The sequence below is a fragment of the Pseudorasbora parva genome, chromosome 4 (genome assembly GCF_024679245.1).
Source record: "Pseudorasbora parva isolate DD20220531a chromosome 4, ASM2467924v1, whole genome shotgun sequence".
NCBI classification, from domain to species: domain Eukaryota; kingdom Metazoa; phylum Chordata; class Actinopteri; order Cypriniformes; family Gobionidae; genus Pseudorasbora; species Pseudorasbora parva.
In genome coordinates, this window is record NC_090175.1 from 21,665,400 (window position 1) to 21,684,271 (window position 18,872).

The 18,872-nt window shown below is 36.4% G+C and overlaps 3 protein-coding genes across 5 annotated transcripts in view; 2 read left to right on the forward strand and 1 right to left on the reverse strand.

Annotated features, from left to right (window-relative positions):
- The first annotated feature begins 1,459 nt into the window (after positions 1–1,459).
- tmem134 (transmembrane protein 134) lies at positions 1,460–7,446 on the forward strand. The gene is made up of 8 exons (XM_067441304.1): positions 1,460–1,643; positions 2,447–2,712; positions 2,794–2,861; positions 5,088–5,174; positions 5,314–5,390; positions 5,631–5,675; positions 5,922–5,975; positions 7,285–7,446. Exons 2-8 carry the CDS (start codon positions 2,491–2,493, stop codon positions 7,365–7,367), a joined length of 636 nt encoding a protein of 211 aa, XP_067297405.1. The 5' UTR covers positions 1,460–1,643; positions 2,447–2,490; the 3' UTR covers positions 7,368–7,446.
- On the reverse strand, positions 7,447–17,242 carry irf2a (interferon regulatory factor 2a). 3 transcript variants are annotated; one of them, XM_067441302.1, is made up of 9 exons: positions 17,151–17,242; positions 15,765–15,858; positions 13,692–13,791; positions 13,292–13,468; positions 13,117–13,151; positions 12,913–13,024; positions 12,420–12,581; positions 12,243–12,286; positions 7,447–9,238 (listed from the first exon to the last, which is right to left on the reverse strand). In XM_067441302.1, exons 2-9 carry the CDS (start codon positions 15,849–15,851, stop codon positions 8,912–8,914), a joined length of 1,044 nt encoding a protein of 347 aa, XP_067297403.1. In that variant the 5' UTR covers positions 15,852–15,858; positions 17,151–17,242; the 3' UTR covers positions 7,447–8,911. The 3 variants fall into 3 exon arrangements, with proteins under 3 accessions (XP_067297403.1, XP_067297404.1, XP_067297402.1); XM_067441303.1 differs by lacking the exon at positions 17,151–17,242 and adding an exon at positions 16,503–16,729 and having other exon boundaries at positions 12,249–12,286; XM_067441301.1 differs by lacking the exon at positions 17,151–17,242 and adding an exon at positions 16,503–16,729.
- A 902-nt stretch (positions 17,243–18,144) lies between these two features.
- The window catches only part of dctd (dCMP deaminase), a 43,311-nt gene continuing 42,583 nt past the window's right edge, over positions 18,145–18,872 (forward strand). The window contains exon 1 of the mRNA XM_067442678.1: positions 18,145–18,324. Coding sequence (XP_067298779.1) covers positions 18,284–18,324 — 41 coding nt within the window. The 5' untranslated portion in view covers positions 18,145–18,283. The remainder of the gene's footprint in view (positions 18,325–18,872) is intronic.

Genomic DNA, 18,872 nt, shown 5'->3' on the forward strand with positions numbered 1-18,872 from the left:
CGATATTTATGTTAACATTTTTTTTTTATATTTTGTGATAAAGTGTTTATAAGCTGCTTAGTTAATCCATTTTAATAAAATTTAGAATAATGAATTTAAAACGAATTAATTAAAGCTTAATCCATAAAATGATCATGGGAACCCCTAAAAGAGCTGTATATGAAGGTCATATAGAACCTTTTTATGTATTTTTTACATATATATTTACTTAATGTAACATTGTTTTACAGGTTAAACATAACGAATCATTGAATATTTTTTATGACATTCCAGGGCTCCGTGGACGAACTTCATGGATCCCTGTAAAACTGAATCATTAATAAATAATCTATCTTTTTTTACTGGATGAGACAGGAAAGCAAATTTGTCGAGTTTCTGTATGTTGTATATTGCCACCATCTAGTGGAAAGCCAGCGTAAAACAACTTGGGCCGGTTAGGCTAATGGAGCAAAGTTTCAAGATTTGTAATTTCATTTAAAAATGTACAACAAAATGTGTCAAATATGCTGTTTTGAATCATGGGCTACACTTAAAACCGCTAGATGTGACAAATATCAACGAGCAAAATATGACAGACAATTTGGTCAGACATTTAAAGTCACTGCATTTATAACCTAAAATAGCTAGGTCTATGGAAAACAAATATTTCAAAGACATATGTTTATACATAGGCTACCTAGGCCTATTCTTCTTTTCAGTGGCATTGCATATTGGATAGATAGTCTTCACAGGTATCTGGAAGGTGTCTAAAAAGTAAATGATTACCTTAATCACCCAACTGTCTTGATTATCTAGAGATAAACGTGTGTCCACACAGTTGCTTCCTCGCCACTAAAACCATAACAAAAGGTCCTAAATAGAACCATGTCCTCATTTACGTAGCCTACAATTATAGATTGTAAGGAAAAGGGATAAATATATAGGATATAGAACGGAAGAAAAAGACACTGGACGTTATACTTAAAAAATAGCAGAGCAACTTTCTGTGTAGCCTACACAATACGTTATGTAGGCCTAGGCTATACATTGCTATAGCTATGTCGCGATCGCGAATGATTACGACAGAATGCATTATTAATGATTTATGAAGGATTTATGGAAGATTTGATCCTAACTCATCATAGACAGAAGATAGACAGACAGATATAGGCTACATTGGGACTGTAGCCTAATATATACTGCTTTTCAACACACACTCATCAAGAATAGTTTTATCTCAATTTATTCAAAATTCCAAGCATCATCATATTTTTTTCATACAATATTTCAATATTATTTAAATTTAAAATGTAGGTAATAATAGAATGATTACATAATAAAAGAAAAAATATAAATTCCTCAGTGCTCTGTAAAAGAGAAAAAAATCTGCATGCTTTTGTGGATTACGAGATTACGACCACGATAATTCTTGAATCCTCCAGTCCTCTAGGTGTCGCAAGAGAGAACACTGCTACTTTTGTCTGTTTAGATTCGACCCACAAAAAAGAAGCAGCTGTTACTAGCAAAGTTTAGGATAAAGTTTTCCGCCGGCAAGTAAACAATACATTTAAACATATTTACTAACCTTGTATTCCTCGGAAGTGATCTAAGGACCTTGGTAGACAGGACTATGTGTAACTGACCAGGATCAACAGTAATGGACAGTGAGTGGAGGATTCTTCCTTTTTTAATTTTGCGCTATTGTTGCTGTTAATAACGGGATGTTGGGCTGTTTAAATATTCAAGCAAACCCTCTCAGGAGATTAGCATGGGAAATTCTGAAACTGATATTCTCAAATGATTTTAAACGTACATTATTATTGTAATTATACGCGAGATACATGTAAGAGCTTCTATTAAGACGCGATATGTATATCGTTAGATTATTTTGGGTGGATACAATCATTCTGTTGTTAAAAACAAGCGGAAGAGTGTCAGTCACATGCTTCCTAAGGGCAAGTTTATGTCGCACTTGTGCATTTATTCCACATCTACATCTGTCTTATCAAATGCAGATTTAAAATCTGTAAGTTAAATGCAACTGAGCAGATTAAATCAAATGTTTTGTGCTAAAAAAAAGAAAGAAAGTAAAACACATAATACAAACAAAACGTTATTATCATAACGCATCCAATACGTCGTTGTATACTTTCTCGTAATAGAGGACATTTCCTTGCTGTGCTTAAAGTTATACAATTATGTTGACCAATCAATGAAATGGGTCTGTACGTTACATTAGCCTCAGCGAGCAGCTTTAATCTAAATATGGTAATGCTGTTTGCGCTTCTCTTCTAATAGTGCATGGTGTTTTTAGAAATTAGGAAATTGTGAAGCGATTCATAGAAAGATGTAAAATTAATTACTGAGCATTGTAAAGGAGTTTTATTGGGCAGTCAATGCACTGAAATATGAGATGTGTATAGGGCAGCGCGTAGATGATCAACTCAACCGTTTATCGTCTTCACAGTGCTTGTCGGTTAACATCCAGTCGATGTCTGAGGGCCTGTAGCTATGGGGACACAGTTCACAATTGATGACGCATTCGTCCTGGAGGGAGAGGAGGAGGAGGAGGAGGAGGAAGGTGTGGTGCCTGGAGAGGATGTGGGGGAATGGAAGGGAAGAGAGAAAGACGGTGTCGGAGAGATGACATTTGGACCTCTTTCTTTTGCCAAAACACAAAGTCATCCTTCTGGATCCGCCGGCACTCCTGAACACAGTAATCTGAAATATCAGGTTAGGCGCTTGCATGTACGTCACTTTACCATTGCGAGTCTTTTATGGGCAAATCTGACATTATTTTGTGTTCTCCCACAGAATCTGGAAAACGAAGACGCTTTAGGTGGCACTGTGAACTCTTCTTTCAACAACTTCTTCAAAATCAGGTTTTTCATTTCCCACCTGAGTTTTGAATTGTTTTATTTGAACAGTCACCAAGCGAGAATATTAGAAGTGAATCCAAGAATTTGTCGATTTAGGTTATACTTTATTATTTTTAGTTAATTTAAAAAAAATTAATTTAATTTTAATTTAAACCTTTACCTGTGATTTAGACCTTCAGATGCAATTAACAGCAGTTGTCAATGATATGTTCACTAGTGTGTAATATTCTACTGCCATTCAAATAATTAAATGCTAGATTGTTAAAATATTAGCCTGACAAGCCAGACCCACATCAAGATGTTTGGTCTGGAAACTCACCATAGACAGGGCTCAATCCGAGGGGCGGGATAAACGGTTGTCTTTCAAACTCCCTCTGCACGTGATAGGATAGCGCTACACCAACCAGAGCAACGAAGGTGAACCAGAGCTTGTTGATATATTAAACATTCACCGTATCCGGTCGGCTAAACTCGGAACACATCTTCCCCTTTTTAAGAATGACTTCAGTGCCGTTCTTTTCTCAGAGAAAAGCTTAACTCAAGAGTCTTCCAGAATCGCAGTCAAAGCTGATTCGAAAGACCGCCGCCGTTCGCCAGTTTCTGTGTTTACTAGAAGCACGCAAACGCAACTCGGCCGTAGTCATTATGGCCCCGCGCACTGACTCTATACACGATGTGATTGGCCCGTCCAGAGTGAGGGGAATACAGCTCAGAAGGGTATTGAGAGTTCCTAGACACTTGCGGGCAGATTAAATTTGCTGCTGCTAGGGTGCGTCTAGATTTCTAGGCTATTAAAATATTACACTGAAAGAGTTTAGACAAACGGAACAAGCAGAGTAAGAATGTTGAATCAGTGATCCATCTCACAAACAATGAGAAATATGTATTTTAACAATTAAGGTAGCATTATGTAAAGTCAAAAAATCTTATATTACAGATTCCTTGTTGAATTTGTTCCTCTGGATATATTTTTGGTCTGCCCATAAAATCATGACACAATAACAGCTTTTAGGACAAAACAACAATGGATTCTAAAAGGGAAACCTCAAATACTACTACTTTATCCACCTTATTCCTACTTCCCATGATGCTCTGCACAAATTATATGTAACTTCCGTTAAACTGTGAACAGTCAGTGAAAGGCTCGCTCTATGAACGCAATAATACCTTTTTTATGCTGGGTACAATGTGCTGACATTATTCTACTCACCCTTTAACTGTTGATCATTATAGGGACATTGAAATGTGTAGAAGCATCGTATTTACGAAATGTGTAAGGTACAATAAGGTTTCAACAGATCATGAATAACCCAAAAAAACATAATTCTTTCTACAGCAATAAGGGACAAGTTAAATATCATTGTATTAATATATATATATATATATATATATATATATATATATATATATATATATATATATATATATATATATATATATATATATATATAATATCTATATCTGTATTATGTAATTTACGTTGCCTTAATCAAAAATGTTAATTAACTTAAACGGTTAGTTCACCCAAAAATAAATTAGATGTTTATCTGCTCAGGGCATCAAAGATGTAGGTGTCTTTGTTTCTTCAGTAGAACATAAATGAAGATTTGTTTGCAACTTTTGCAATCATATAATGCATGTCAATCGAGGGTAATTCTATGAGAGAGAAAAAAAACATGCACAAACAACTTAATTTTAAACCCTGTGGCTTGTGAGTATTTATATAATTTTTTTAAAACTCAATTACAACACAAAAATGCAAAAAATTATATTCAAAAAAAGTATATAAATAATGTTCGGTTTATCCCAAAACCGATCGTTTCGTGTCTTAAGACATCAATGTGTCGCAACGAGCCACAGGGTTTAATATGAAGTCGTTTGTGCATGTTTTGTTTTTTCTCTCATAGAATTACACCCCATTGACATGCATTATATGACTGGCACAGTGCAACGGTTGGGGTTAAAAATCTTCATTTGTGTTCAACTGAAGAAACAAAGACACCTATATCTTGGATGCCCTGAGGGTAGTCAGATAAACATCAAATTTTCATTTTTGGGGTGAACTATCCCTTTAAGCATTGCATGATACCATTTCAAACTGATTTCTGTCATTTTGAAACAAATTTGCAAACAGACTAGGCATTAAATGACCATCTTCTAAAACAAAATAAAATGTGTTGCTTTGGTGTACAAGTACTTGAAAAAGCCAAATGTCTGTCTGTGTTCCAGTGATCCTGCTACTCTGTCCTACTGCAGCTCTCAGTGGTCATTCAGCACACTCAGCTCAGTCACACAGCTGTCTGCTCACTGCTGCGGGTAACACACACACACGCACACACACTACAGTACAACTTTAAACTGGTGTTAAATAAAATTACTCTGGTCTTGTTCACTTAAATTGTTTGTGATATTATTTTCCTTTCCTCAAACTTTGGTCTGTGTGGATTGTTCCCAGGTGGACGTCTCACCCGCTAGTAAAGAAGAACAGACGAGTCGTTCTTGCCTCGTTCCTTCTCTTAATCACTGGAGTTGGTGAGACTTTTATACCTTTTGTGAAGTCCTTTTGATCATAAGTACTACAGATCTCAAGGAGAAGGTGTTTAGGAACTGCTGTTTCTGGCTGACTTGTAAAGTGCTGTTAGTGTTTGTCTTGTTGTCAACTGTGATCTTAAGCACAGATTGTTAAATTCAGATGTGATTGTCAGCTGCTTAGTAAATGTATTATCTCTTCTCCCTCCCTATCGTCCCCTCCCTGTGCTTCCTACCTATCAGCTTTGATCTTTACAGGCATTGTCATACAGTTAAACCCTCATGCAGGTAAGACCTGACACGTTGCCATTGGTTGTAAACAGATGAGAAATAAGCAGGGTTGCTTTAGCACACAAACTTGTTCAGCTAATTATAAATGGAGTATATCTGTTTTAAAAAATTGTTAAAAAATTTTATGCAGTGTTCTTTATGCATTAAGAACAAAGACAACACCACCTTCAGACATCATCTTTTGGTTACATGCCAGTTTTGGCAAGTAAATTATGTAACACATGTATTGATGCCTCTTTACAGGTGTTTCAAGTGCAATTTTCTTTGTTCCTGGATTTCTTCTCTTCATTCCTGGTGGTAAGATCTAAGTGTATTCTTAATACAAGCTTTTGTATTGTATATAAGCTTTATTAGCTTTGCCTTTGTGAACATCAGTAATGGATTTTGAACCCACCTCATATAGTATATTATAAATTTGTGAGTTGTGAAGTTATCTTTGTAATGCAGCCAAGAAATGTGTATAGAGTAAGAGACCGACTTTTTACCCATTATGCCCTTTTACAATGTTTTGATTTTGAAGTCTGCTAGAATGTTTTCATGCTTGAATGTAAAAAACAACAACATATTTTTCATATATTTTACATTGTTGCAGCACCTCTTTTTCAAGTCTGCTTGATTTAGTTAGGGTCTCTCTGAAAAGCAAAGTGCTCTGTTTAGTCGGCTGGAGTAGTGTGTTGTGATTGGTCAACTGTTTCCAGCCTGTTTCATAAATGCCTCGCCACTTACCATAACTACAAGTTTAAAACTGGGTGTGCTCATAGACTGTGAAAAACAAAAAAATGGGTGTAGTGCCCGTAAAAGTCACCTGTAGGTTTCTGAAGAGCATTTTTGAAGCCCATAAGTAGGTGGAGCCGCCTGTCACCAGGCATCACTCCTGGATAACCGAAAATGGGCAAAAGGGTGGGGATGTGGGTGGACTAACAGACAGCAGACAAACAGCAGCAGCAGAGGCAGTCTATCTGTCACTTAAGTGGCCACGCCCTTAATTATGCAGAACTTTAAGGCTTAATACAGTTTAACCGTATGAGTAAAAAAAAAAAGACATTCACCCTTCTCACTGTTATCATGAAAGGCAATATTAGCTATATACACTCACCTAAAGGATTATTAGGAACATCATACTAATACTGTGTTTAACCCCCTTTCGCCTTCAGAACTGCCTTAATTCTGCATGGCTTTGATTCAACAAGGTGCTGAAAGCATTCTTTAGAAATGTTGGCCCATATTGATAGGAAAGCGTCTTGCACTCATGGTCATGTTCAAGAAACCAATTTGAATTGAACCAATTTTTTTTACAGTCTATGGTTTCAACACTTCTCGTGTAACTCAACCAGGCCTCATCCCTTTATTTTGCATATGCTTTGGCAGGAATTTTATTATTTAACTGAGGGATATTTTGACATCTACGTTCCTGAAAGAAAACTCTAGCCTACAATCAAGGTGTTACAGTGCTTAATGCTATAGAAAATAACTCCCTTTGGGCTGGACTTTGTAACTTTGCAGACCTAACAGCAACATTGCACAAGTTGAAAATGTAAAAAACAAGCATAGAAGGTTGCTTACAAATGTTAGAGAAAAACTCTTGCTCTTCCATTTTTTGTTTCAGTATATCATGTGATCTATATAAGCTGTGCAGTTCGGGGACGAAGAGGATTCAAGTTCTTTTATTTGCCATACTTTGAGAAGTAAACCGTTTCTCTTCACATCCTCCAGACTGGTGGTCTGGATTGACCATCATTTCAATACCCTATCCCCCCCCCCCCCCCCCCACCCATCCCCCCACAAAACATGAAGTAAGGGGACAACCCAATTTTTTTACAACCTCAATTACTAGTGGTTTTCTAAACTATTTCTTCATTTTTTTTTTTGGTAAAAGCCTAAAAGCCAGTCTGTACACAGGTCTAAGTATAACCTCTACATTAAAAAAGTAACAGCAGAGCTTTAACTGTGATTTACAATATACAATTTTACATCATAAGGCACAGACTTGTATTTTGTTTTTAGAATATGAGAAGTTGCATCCAATTGAGATGTTTTATATTGTTGCCCTTGGTTCAGTAAAACATGCTTGGAATTCAGCAAGGAGCATTATAATAAGCTTGTTATAGATGTACACAGTTGTAAATAGAGCACCATTTATAACATTAAATTGTACACCATTAGCCTTATACAGTATAAAAAAGAAATCATAGACAAAAATGACATGAAGAATGAAAATCTCAATCTGAGAAAACCAAGAATGCAATTTATAATTTATGCCACTGCATATCACACACACACACAGTCTGTTATAAAGCATTTTCACTTTTCTTCCGTCTATTATAAAATCAAGATACAGCAACCAAAGTGATTTGCTTTCTACTGCACATTGATCTTTTTAACTAGTACCACTACTAACACTTTGAACCACTGTTTTAGTGTACGTCATACAACAAATGAATGTTGAAAAGATTTTGTATTGTGTATTTTTTTAATCAAGACACTACAATAAAACCTGTTTTTATATTTGCTTTTAAATATGTGCTGTATTTCTTCATTTTGCACACTGACTGTTGTATAAAAAATATTTTTTACAAGAAACTTTAGCAAAATCTCAATTACATTGAAACAAGATACTGTCCGAACACAAAAGAAAAAGGTTTGACAAGATAATACACAAATCTTAATTAGTTGAGTGTCTCTATTCAAGTATTTGTAGTCCCACTAACGTGAGAACAACCTAAAGTACAACAAAAATGCCTCCAGGCAGTTCAATAATTGTGTTATTGAATTTACAAACAAGCTAAATTCATAAAAAAAAAAAAAAAAAGTAATTCCAACATTTTGTTTGAAAACTCTGATCTCAATATTGTGCTGCACTCTGTAGAAAAAACATAAATGCTTATCCCAGTAAATTCCATTTCATTTTTGATTGTTTTGTTACATTTGCAGTCAACGAGTATTAAATAGTTCTCAAATGTGAAATTAATACTATGCATATTCTACATTCCACACTTAGTTCTGCTCCCATTGCTGCATTATTACTAGCTTACGCCTTCTATTATCAAGAGCTGCATCTGTGAGGTAGTTCTACAAGTTACATATTTAATACAGTTGTGAGTAGGAGGTAGTGTGTTGTTTGGTTTTAAAAATGAAACATCAAGTCTAATGCCTGATAGCAATTGATTATTATTGAATTATGGGTTGTAAGTTAATCAGCTGAAAAGCAGCAAGTTGTAAATTTTCAATCGTCTTCATTGTAGTGTTTTGTGTTTTGCAACAGAGAGGTCCACAGCTTTAGCCATCACACTTGCCTGAGAAGTTGGGCTGCTGGTGAGATCTGATTTGTGGGCAGGGCTTGAGGGTAGCACGCCTGTGACATTTTGGAAATTAAAAAGACAGGGAAACCACGGAGGAGTGTTATAAGCGATGAGGGGCGAGTCCTCTCTGCAGCTGGTCACTTTGAAATTAGTTTTTTCGCTGAAAAATATGTTTGGTGAGGAATTAGCTGATGGTGGAATCCTTAACACAGAGCTACCCGGTGATCTTTGTGAAGCTTTTATGGAAAGGTCCTGAGGAACCTGAAACGGAAAGTTAATAATGCTCTTAGCACATAAAAAACAAACAAATAGGCTGTGGCTTGATGAGAACATGAAAGTTTCTATTGTTGTATGTCTATGTACACATCAGTTGAAAAGTTTGGGGTATGATTTTTTTAAAAATGTTTTTTAAAAGAACCTTATGCTCACCATAGCTGCATTTATTTAAAGCTACACTGTGTAACTTTTAGTTTATTCTCAGCTAAAAACACTTAGTTCTTTAAAAAATATGCGCTCATTAATGTATAATTACTGTAACTATTGACTGTGCAGAAAGTTGCTGACTTCTGCGCACCGTGTGCATCAGCATGCGCTGACCTCGCTCTGTGATTTAAAAAAAAAAAAAGTTCTGTGGTCGAGTTGCTGTTGTGCCCAATTTCTTCCAATCTGTTACAATACCACTAACAATTGACAGTGGAATATTTAGTAGTGATGAAATTTTCACAAATGAACTTCCCCGTACCTATCAACCTATCACCGTACCACACTTGAATTCATTGAGCTTCTTCCACAGATGTTTGTAGAAGCAGTCTGCATGCCTAGGTGCTTGATTTTGTACACCTGTGTCCATGGAAGTAATTGGAACAACTGAATTCAATGATTTGGAGGGGTGTCCTAAATACTTTTGGCAATATAGTCTAATTTGAAAAAGTAAGACTACACTTCAAATCAAATTGTGATATGGACATAGTATCTTTGAATATTACCTTGCAAAAAGACAGCTACTTAAAATGAAGACTTTGTCTGCATTATCTTTTAAGAAATATCACACAATATAAAACATTTTCATCCATGTTTTAATTTAAACAGAATCTGAATCTCTTGGGTCACTATTTGTTAAAATATCATTTGATGATGGTTGTGTATTCATTTTACCACAGTTTTTGATAATAAATGTGTATTAAATTAACACTGAGTACAGAAAAAGAGTTCAGGTTTACAGAAAACCTGAAAAAGAAAACCATTGGACCCTATTATTGATAACATTTTAAAAAATGAACGTTTGAATCCAATTAACTATTGTCTATGATTAGACATCTTTTTGATTATTACAATTCTGGAAGATTAAAATTGGAAACGTGGAATTTGAGAAAAAAAGCATCCATTTCTCCAGTCATGTGACCTTCAGTAATCATAATATGGTGATTTAAAACATTTCTTATTATCAATGATGAAAACGGTTGTGCTGCTTAATGTTTTTGTGAAAACTGGGATACATTTTTTTTCAGGGTTCTTTTATAAATAGAAATGTCACTTGGTCAAGTTAAAGGAACACTGTGTAAGTTTTTTTGTTTATTTTCTAGCTAAAAACACTTAGTTCTTTCAAAAATATGTGCTCATTAATGTATATTTACTTCTTTCACATAATAAAGTATTCTAGTAAGTTTATAATATGCCTTTGAAAATACATACGGGTGAGGGGTTCGAATGCCAGGTCGCCATGTTGCCCCTCCATCTTAAAGGGTAACTAAACCCTAGAACAACTTTTTTTAGTTAATGATCTGCAAGAATGGAGCTTTATTATTATTGTTCATTGAGTCGAGTAAATGTTTTGACAGTTGGGTTTAAAGTGTTTTAATTCTATAATATATGGTGTAAAAACGTCTTAGTGCTGCCCTCTTAAGGTTGAACGGTGGCTACTGCAGTTGAATTTTCCTATTGGACGTTATGGTACTTCATTACGTAGGTTTGTACTTCCAACGGCTCACTATCCACGCCCCTGGCACGAGCTCACCACGCCCTGAGAAATGTTTTCCGTGATCACATGATGAGAACGGCTTCAGTCCAGTATGAGCGCTCATGTTAAATGAAGTAGAAACATTATGAATGAAACTCTCTCTTCACTTGCTTTCAACATCCTAATTAAGAAAATACAGATATATAATGCAGTTGTAAGTACATGTTAAGCTTTTCTTCTGATAGTTTTGCCACCTGTCATGTCTACAGATAATTTTCATACCTCAGACGCTTTCAGACAAACCCTGACACGCAAATGGTTGCCGTGGTAACGAACAACAAATCCGTAACGTGCTAGACTGCGGGCGTATGTAGTCTAACTTTTATTTAATGCATGAGGAATATTTAATATGAGGAAATTTGTTGTAATAGGCTATTAGGTTTGAACTTATTGGTCCTGTGATTTTTTTTTAGTGGCATTCAGTATAAGGATATGGCTGTTCAGTGTTCATAGATTAGTTAGTGATCTCATTCTCTCTTGCGCTGCTGCTTCGCTAGCATGAATGAATGAATGAAAGCATCGTATGCATCGGGAGTTAAAGCAGTTTGAGCCAACAAACTCTGTGTCTACAGACATTTCACCCTCCTCCACTTCAGGTGAAGGTGGTGGAGAGAAGTCCTCTACTTAAGATGACCGCTCTGTTGCAAAACTACTGTCCTCACTCCAGTCACTATCAATCTTTGCGAGTCTGACAACTGTCAAACAAGTTGTCACTACGGGACGGGTCTCAGGTGCACGCCCCCCCCCGCTCATCCCCGCCCTCATCCCCGCCCTCGTCTCGTCCCCTCTGCCTCCGCTGGGCTCTGCCCACTTTTGCAGCATTTTTCAAATATTGCCAGAGGGCGGAGTTAGGCTGTGAACAGGGGTTTAGTTACCCTTTAAAAGTACATTAGCCAAAGAGGGACATACCCGTAAATTCAAGCTTCGCCTTTCGCGTTTTAACACTCGATGGCACAGTGTCGAATGTGAAGAGGGGGATTGCCATGTTAATCTTGAATTAAATCGGCCACCGTAGGAGTTAAACGAAATCATTATTGAGAGGAACTGAAACTAATATTCACTGGATGGTCATTTACTAATTTCACCGCTAGATGGGGGAAAATATTACACAGTGTAGCTTTAATGCATACTTTGTTGAATAAGAAAAACAACAGTAGTACCGACCCCAAACTTTTGAACGTTAGTGTATTTGCTTAACACAATTTCTTAAGATCCAAGTGTTTAAATTGTATTTAAAAATATGCATACTTGTACCAGGTCTTCGTCGCTGTATGTGCTCTCTGTGTCACTCTCTGTATAGTATAAAATAAAATCCATGATGTTGTGCTTGTGGCCAACAATAACATGTAATAAGTCATTTATGACTCCTATGGTGAATACAACAACACAGTAGACAGCGGAGATAAAGGCGAGAAAGAACCCTACCACTGTAGGATGACACATGGGAGTCCTGGAGAGGCAGAGACACTTCAGTGGGGCAAACCGCAGGTTCTGCGCACTCTGTTGCCACCTCAACAACTGCACACTGTAGTTCAGGTACAGTCGTCTCCCTCTCAGATGACATGGGCTCAGGGGAGCTTTCCTGCTCTGTTGATGAATAAGCAGGTATACAACAATGGATCTACTGTTAAAGGCAAAGTACATTTTTTGGTGGTAAGAAATCACATAGAAAGCAGTTGATATATATATATATATATATATATATATATATATATATATATATATATATATATATATATATTAAAGAATAGTTAATAAAAATTTGTCTTGACTTGTCTCTAGCATCACAGCAATAAAATGCATACATTTTACATTTCCAAAAATATTCTGGAAACACTGTAGATAAATATTGCCGTCACTATTATTGCTGTGAGATATGAGGCTAGAATAAATGAGGGAATAACAAGTGTCTATTTACCCGTAAATAGCACAGTGCTGTCCGGTGTAGTTTCTTTCGTAGTCTCTGCTTCACTCTGTCCATTTAGCGGTTTAATTTTTCTGGGAGTGCCAGCTTTCCGTTTCTGAAAACCCTTTTAAAGAATTGAGGATAGGTGTGAGATCATTTACAATACTTGGTTAGAAGTGTGCACTGTTGTTTAAGTGTACAGTAATGTATTCCTACTTTTACTCTTTGCTCCAGGTCTATCTTTTTCCTCCCTGAAAAAAGATGACACTGCATTTAGAGGATCTTAAACATTTTCAGAATAAAATTATGTAATTCTATACTAATGATAAGTGTATGAGCATAAAGTACAATTTACTTAATAGCATCATGTTAAGTTAATGACCAAAATTACCTTTCTTAATTGCTTTTTCGGATGAGGAAAGCATCCTGTACATTCTGAAGGCATTGCTTCCCCTCTTCATGCTTTTATCTTTCACTTCCTCAATATCTGGCAGAGAATTCATAGCACAGCGAAAATTTGCCTTCCATGTCTTAGGATCTGGTTTGTCAATACCTGGACGGTACTTTCCTGTGTGAGACATAATTGGGTAATAACTGAATCATAATCTACAACAAAATGAAGAAACAAGCCAGTAGATTCCTCAATATGATCACCCCGACAGAAATGCATTAAAAGCTTGATGAAAATGCAGAATTGACTCAAATGCATTGTGAACCTGATGCAGAAATGACTTATTTCACATTTAAAGAAGTCAGAATTATTCTTACTAAAGACAATTGGCAACAATTACCTGTGTGAATGGCCCAGTTCTTAAATAAAGGTGCATCCTTTTCCAAATCCCATCCATGTCTGGCTGCATGCATCCATGGTATCTGAAATATCCTTTTCTCCTGTTAATGGAAACATTTGTATAGTGTTAGACTATGTTCCCACTGTCATTCTAAATCATTAGTGTATGCAATTGGAATCTGATCTAAATGATTGTGCACACTCTGTGTGTGTGTGTGTGTGTGTGTGTGTGTGTGTGTGTGTATCAGGTGTTCAGATTAGATTTGTGTGTCCTAGGGCTTGCTTTAGTTTTCTGGAATATCTGCATTGGTTTCCATGGCATTGACGTTGGGTTGGTGGGACTATGCCAAAAACAACAAGTAAGGGTTTGCAATGTTGTCTTTACAACAACGTGTAGCTGCAGCGCTGATCTATTAACGAAGCAGTGACAATGAATCGGATGCTGACATGAGTGACGTCTCTGCCACACATTGAATGAAGTAAAAAAATATTTAAAAATTAAAATAAATTCGATAGGGCAATATATCCTTGTCCTTCTCTGTGTGTCACCAATTACAAATATTTGAATTTATAAAATAAGGCGCTCAAAATAGATTTCCCTGCTTCCAGTGTCACTACTTCATGGCTCCTCGAGGTGGCACTCAACAAATGAATAAGGAAAACGTGAACATTATTTAACTAGCCTAAGAAAAAGAGGTTTTTAATGGGATGGCAGACTAGCTTGACAAGCCAGACCCACATCAAGATGTTTGGTCTGGAAACTCACCATTGACAGCTCAATCCGAGGGGCGGGATAAATGGTCGTCTTTCAAACTCCCTCTGCACGGCGTGCATGCAATTGGATAGCGCTACAACCAACCTGAGCAACGAAGGTGAAGCAGAGCTAGTTGACAGATTCAACTTTCGCCGTATCCGGTCAGCAAAACTCTGAACACATCTTCCTTTCTTAAGAATGACTTCAGTGCCGTTCTTTGTTCATTTCTCAGAGAAAAGCTTAACTCCAAGTCTTCCAGAGTTGCGGTCAAAGCTGATTCGAAAGACCGCTATTTGCCAGTTTCTGTGTTTACTAGAAGCACGCAAGTGCAACTTGGCCGTCATTATGTTAAGCCACGCCCATCGACTCTATACACGATGTGATTGGCCCGACCAGAGTTTGGTTTGAGCTGTTTGGTTTTACAGCTCAGAAGTGTATTGAGAGTTGCTAGATTAGATTTGCTGCCGCTAGGGTGCGTATAGATTTCTAGGCTAATGGCAGACAGCAGTGTGAGTAAAAAAATAGATGCCCCAGCCAAAAGTATGGAAATTCTGCATTTTGTTTTCATAGTTAAACAGATATTGCGATGTATCATATAGGATTGTCTAATAAATATATTGATTATCGCAGAAATGCTGTATTGTGATGATCGTTATCGTGGGCCATATATCATGTATTGTATCGTGAGGTACCCTGTGATTCCCACCCCAAGTCTGGGCTCTTCATTGGCCAAGTACAACCCAGAGGCCATCAGATCTAACTAACATGTAAAACAAGCAATCTCAGTTGCATCATGTTTAGGGACGTGAAGATGTAACGTCGATGTCCCTAAAATAAAAGATAGATGTGTACAAATACTTTTTTTATAATTATTTATTTTAAAGAGTCTATAAAGAGTCCTGTACTTTACATACTTCACTAATCCAGCGTTTAGTTGAACCTCATAAGTGGCCAGTCACAATTGTAAACGTCTTCCATATTCATTTCACATTTGGCGTCACAGCATCTTTGTTTCGAGGCAGACTGTTAAAGAACGTTACACGTCTCCTGGAAATCCTTTAGAATTCAACTAATCAGGTGACGACTTTGAAGTTCTTGAGGTGTTTTCAATTTTGCTTGCCATATGCATGTTTAGCCAACAGTCCATGGGCGTGATGTCTGAGACTAGTCTAGTCTGAGCAAGGTTTTACCATACAATTTAGTTAACTAACATGTCAAGCATGCTCAACAATGACAATATATTGGCAAAGACACAAAGTGCCACATGAGTCACATTTAAACTAAATACAATAGAATTTGATGTCAGATATCCACCCTCACCTCATCAACCCAGAGAAGACCTTGAATTTCCCCACTGGTAATCTGTTGCTCCAACCAGGGGCGCATTCTCATTCTGTCCACTGGCATCTTGGCTCTGAATAGAACAGAATCAAATATAATGGAGATTTAAATGTACTGGACATCCTGCCTTTTTAAATCATTATGTGTGGAGAAAAAAAACAAAACAAAAAAAACATTAAGTCTGATTACATTTTCAATAAAGAAAAAAACATGTTATGTGACTTATTCATAACAGGGAATTCTGTTCATTATGATTAATTCATTATTATAGTAATCACCTTTAAACAAATAAATAAAATACATCTCAGTGTCACACAAGGGAGAAGGCCACAGGACTAAACGTATCACACTTCAACCCTCCCAATATTCAAATACAATCTACGCTATTATAACGATGATTCATTCTGCGATAATACACAACGTGCTCCACCTTCATATGGCGTACCTTTAATAAAAATAATAATAATAAATACAAAAATCTATATAAGACAAAGGATGTATTATTTTCGAATATGTAATGGCTTTCATAAACGATAAAAGAAAATGTCTGAGTCAATTAAAACCATGTTTAATGTTATAATGTGACATATTTGGACGTTTACTAATGTAAACATGTTTTAGCCCAGCACGGACAGAGAATCATGTGGAATCCATCTATTTATAAATAACGACTAATAAATGCATAGGTCTGCTTTGAAGCCATGTAACGTTATTTACCTGGACGAGAGACAGCCGATAATACTAAAATCCCTCGGTGAGATGTGTTACACAATCCTGTCCTAGAACTGCGCTGAAAACATCACCACGTTTCGTTTTGGATTTTCTTTCATCGTCGAATGAACAGCGACCTAAGTTAGTGTCTATTTTTAAAAGGACATGGGGATTCTTCCAGAAACCGTACCTTTAGCGTTTGATAGAATGACGCAAAAACGTCATCAAGAACCAGACCGCGGAAGTGAAACAACGAAGCGTTTCATTGGTCGGCGTTACTTTTGAAACAACGGTTTCTTTCACTTTCACTTCCGCTTCCTATTCCACGCCGCCTGCTGGAACTTGACGTTACTACCTTTTTACAGTGATTACTACCAGTAAATCTGTGGGACGTGTAGGTTACGGTTGCATAAAACAAATACATAATACAAATTAGGATTCTGTGATTATGGAACTTGACGAAGTGTATAAGGAAATTCTTTAATATAAGATACTTAAGAAACATACCATAATGAATAACATTTTGGCATTTGGCATTTTAATTCATCGAACGCATTGGAATGTTCCCGAAATATAGGCTAAGCGTTTTACTTGGTTAAGATTTAAGAGTATTCGTGATCTATTACCACAAAATACAATATAGCCTATACTTACTTGATTTTGAGCAAATTTCGTAGGTGTTGGATCAGCTCTTATTTTTATCGTGCTTGTTCTGACCCCATAATCTTAGAAGGGCACTTATTTATAGCCTTTGGGTGAGTGAGGGTCAGTTTCGCTGTAGTTGTCTTCTCAAGGAAACTCAGCGGTTTCTACTGTCTATGGCACAGCTTGTTGGACTGACTTAATTCGGTTCCGAATTACGCAATGTTGGGTGGGGTCGGAGTAGGAGCAGGAACAGGGATGGTATGTGAGGGATTTAAATGGTATAGTATCATAGTACGACTTTACATTGACAGCTGCTGCTAGAGAGCAGCCTATAAGTAGCAGGAAAATTAAAATGCTGTCATCTCACACTGCATGATCAAAGGAAGCCAAATCTGTTTAGTTATTCTGCATTCTTTAAAATATCTTCTTTTGTGTTCCACAGAAGAAAGAAAATCATACAGGTCTGGAATGAGTAAATCACGACATCATTCTAATTTTTGGATGGACAATAGGCTAGGGGTCAGAACTTTTTCAACTCCTCCCTTTCTTTACTCAGTTGTAATTAAAAATGGTGTTATCAATGACTGGTGATATGAGTGCAATATCTGTTAAGTTTTGTTGTTGATATTTACGATTGTATGCCTTTATTTTATTTAGTGTTATTCATGTAGGCTAATGATTTCATAGGCGTTCAACGATTTAACTTTAAGAAGGTAAACTTTTAAACCTTACGTTACAATTACTTCTAAAACGACACTCAGTTTCAAAGAAAATTACTTAAAATCTTTTTTTTATTATTATTATAAAAAAACAGAGTAGGCGTACATAAGAATAATGACACTATCTTATGCACAAACGCGTGTTTTTATGCTTTTGCTTAGCGGCTGAGGCAACAGTACAACGTATTTTAGAATATAAAAATATAATAGAGTGTGCTCTAATGTAAATAGAGAAAACTTCGCTGCAATGTGTAGACTCGCGTAGAGATGGCGCTATTCAACTCTTTGCTCTTCCTCTAAACCCGGAACAGTGGGCTGGAATTTTGTTTTCGCGGGAAATTCTTCTGCTCTGCTCTGAAGCAGGACATTTAGTGCGAATCACATCAGATCATAAGAGCAGAATATACATTTTCTGATTCAGACATGGATGACAAGACAACGAACGGCACATCAGAGCTCAACGGGTAAAGTATTTTATCTATTGATTTACTGTTAAATTCATGTTAGGTTAACGCTAGAATTATGACATGTTTTTATATTTGTGTTCCTGTTGTTTTAGAGTAATGAGAAGTGCATACGTTTCATAAAATATAAACTTGTCCCTTAAACCTGATTGTACTTAGTGAAATCACGTTAACTATCACTAGTGATAGGCAGCCCGAGGCTTCGTGAAACACTGAAACAGTTGAAGCAAATGTGCCGTATTGTGTCAGAGCTTCGAACCAATTCTACACCCGTCTCCACGGCGACCTCTGCTGATCAGAACACAGTAAATGCAATAAAAACCCAGGCCAAATATGCATAAAAACAGACCTTTTACAAATCAATTACAAATGTTTTATTGAAAGTAAAATATTTCAAATGCAATTAACTATTCATCTAATGAAATTAAATATTAAATTATGATGAATTTTGTTCTTTTATCAGTTGTTTTATTTGTTCCATGGATGGCTCAGATAAACAGGCCATTATGAGACTACTAACTAGGCTGCTATTATTCCTTTTAATTATA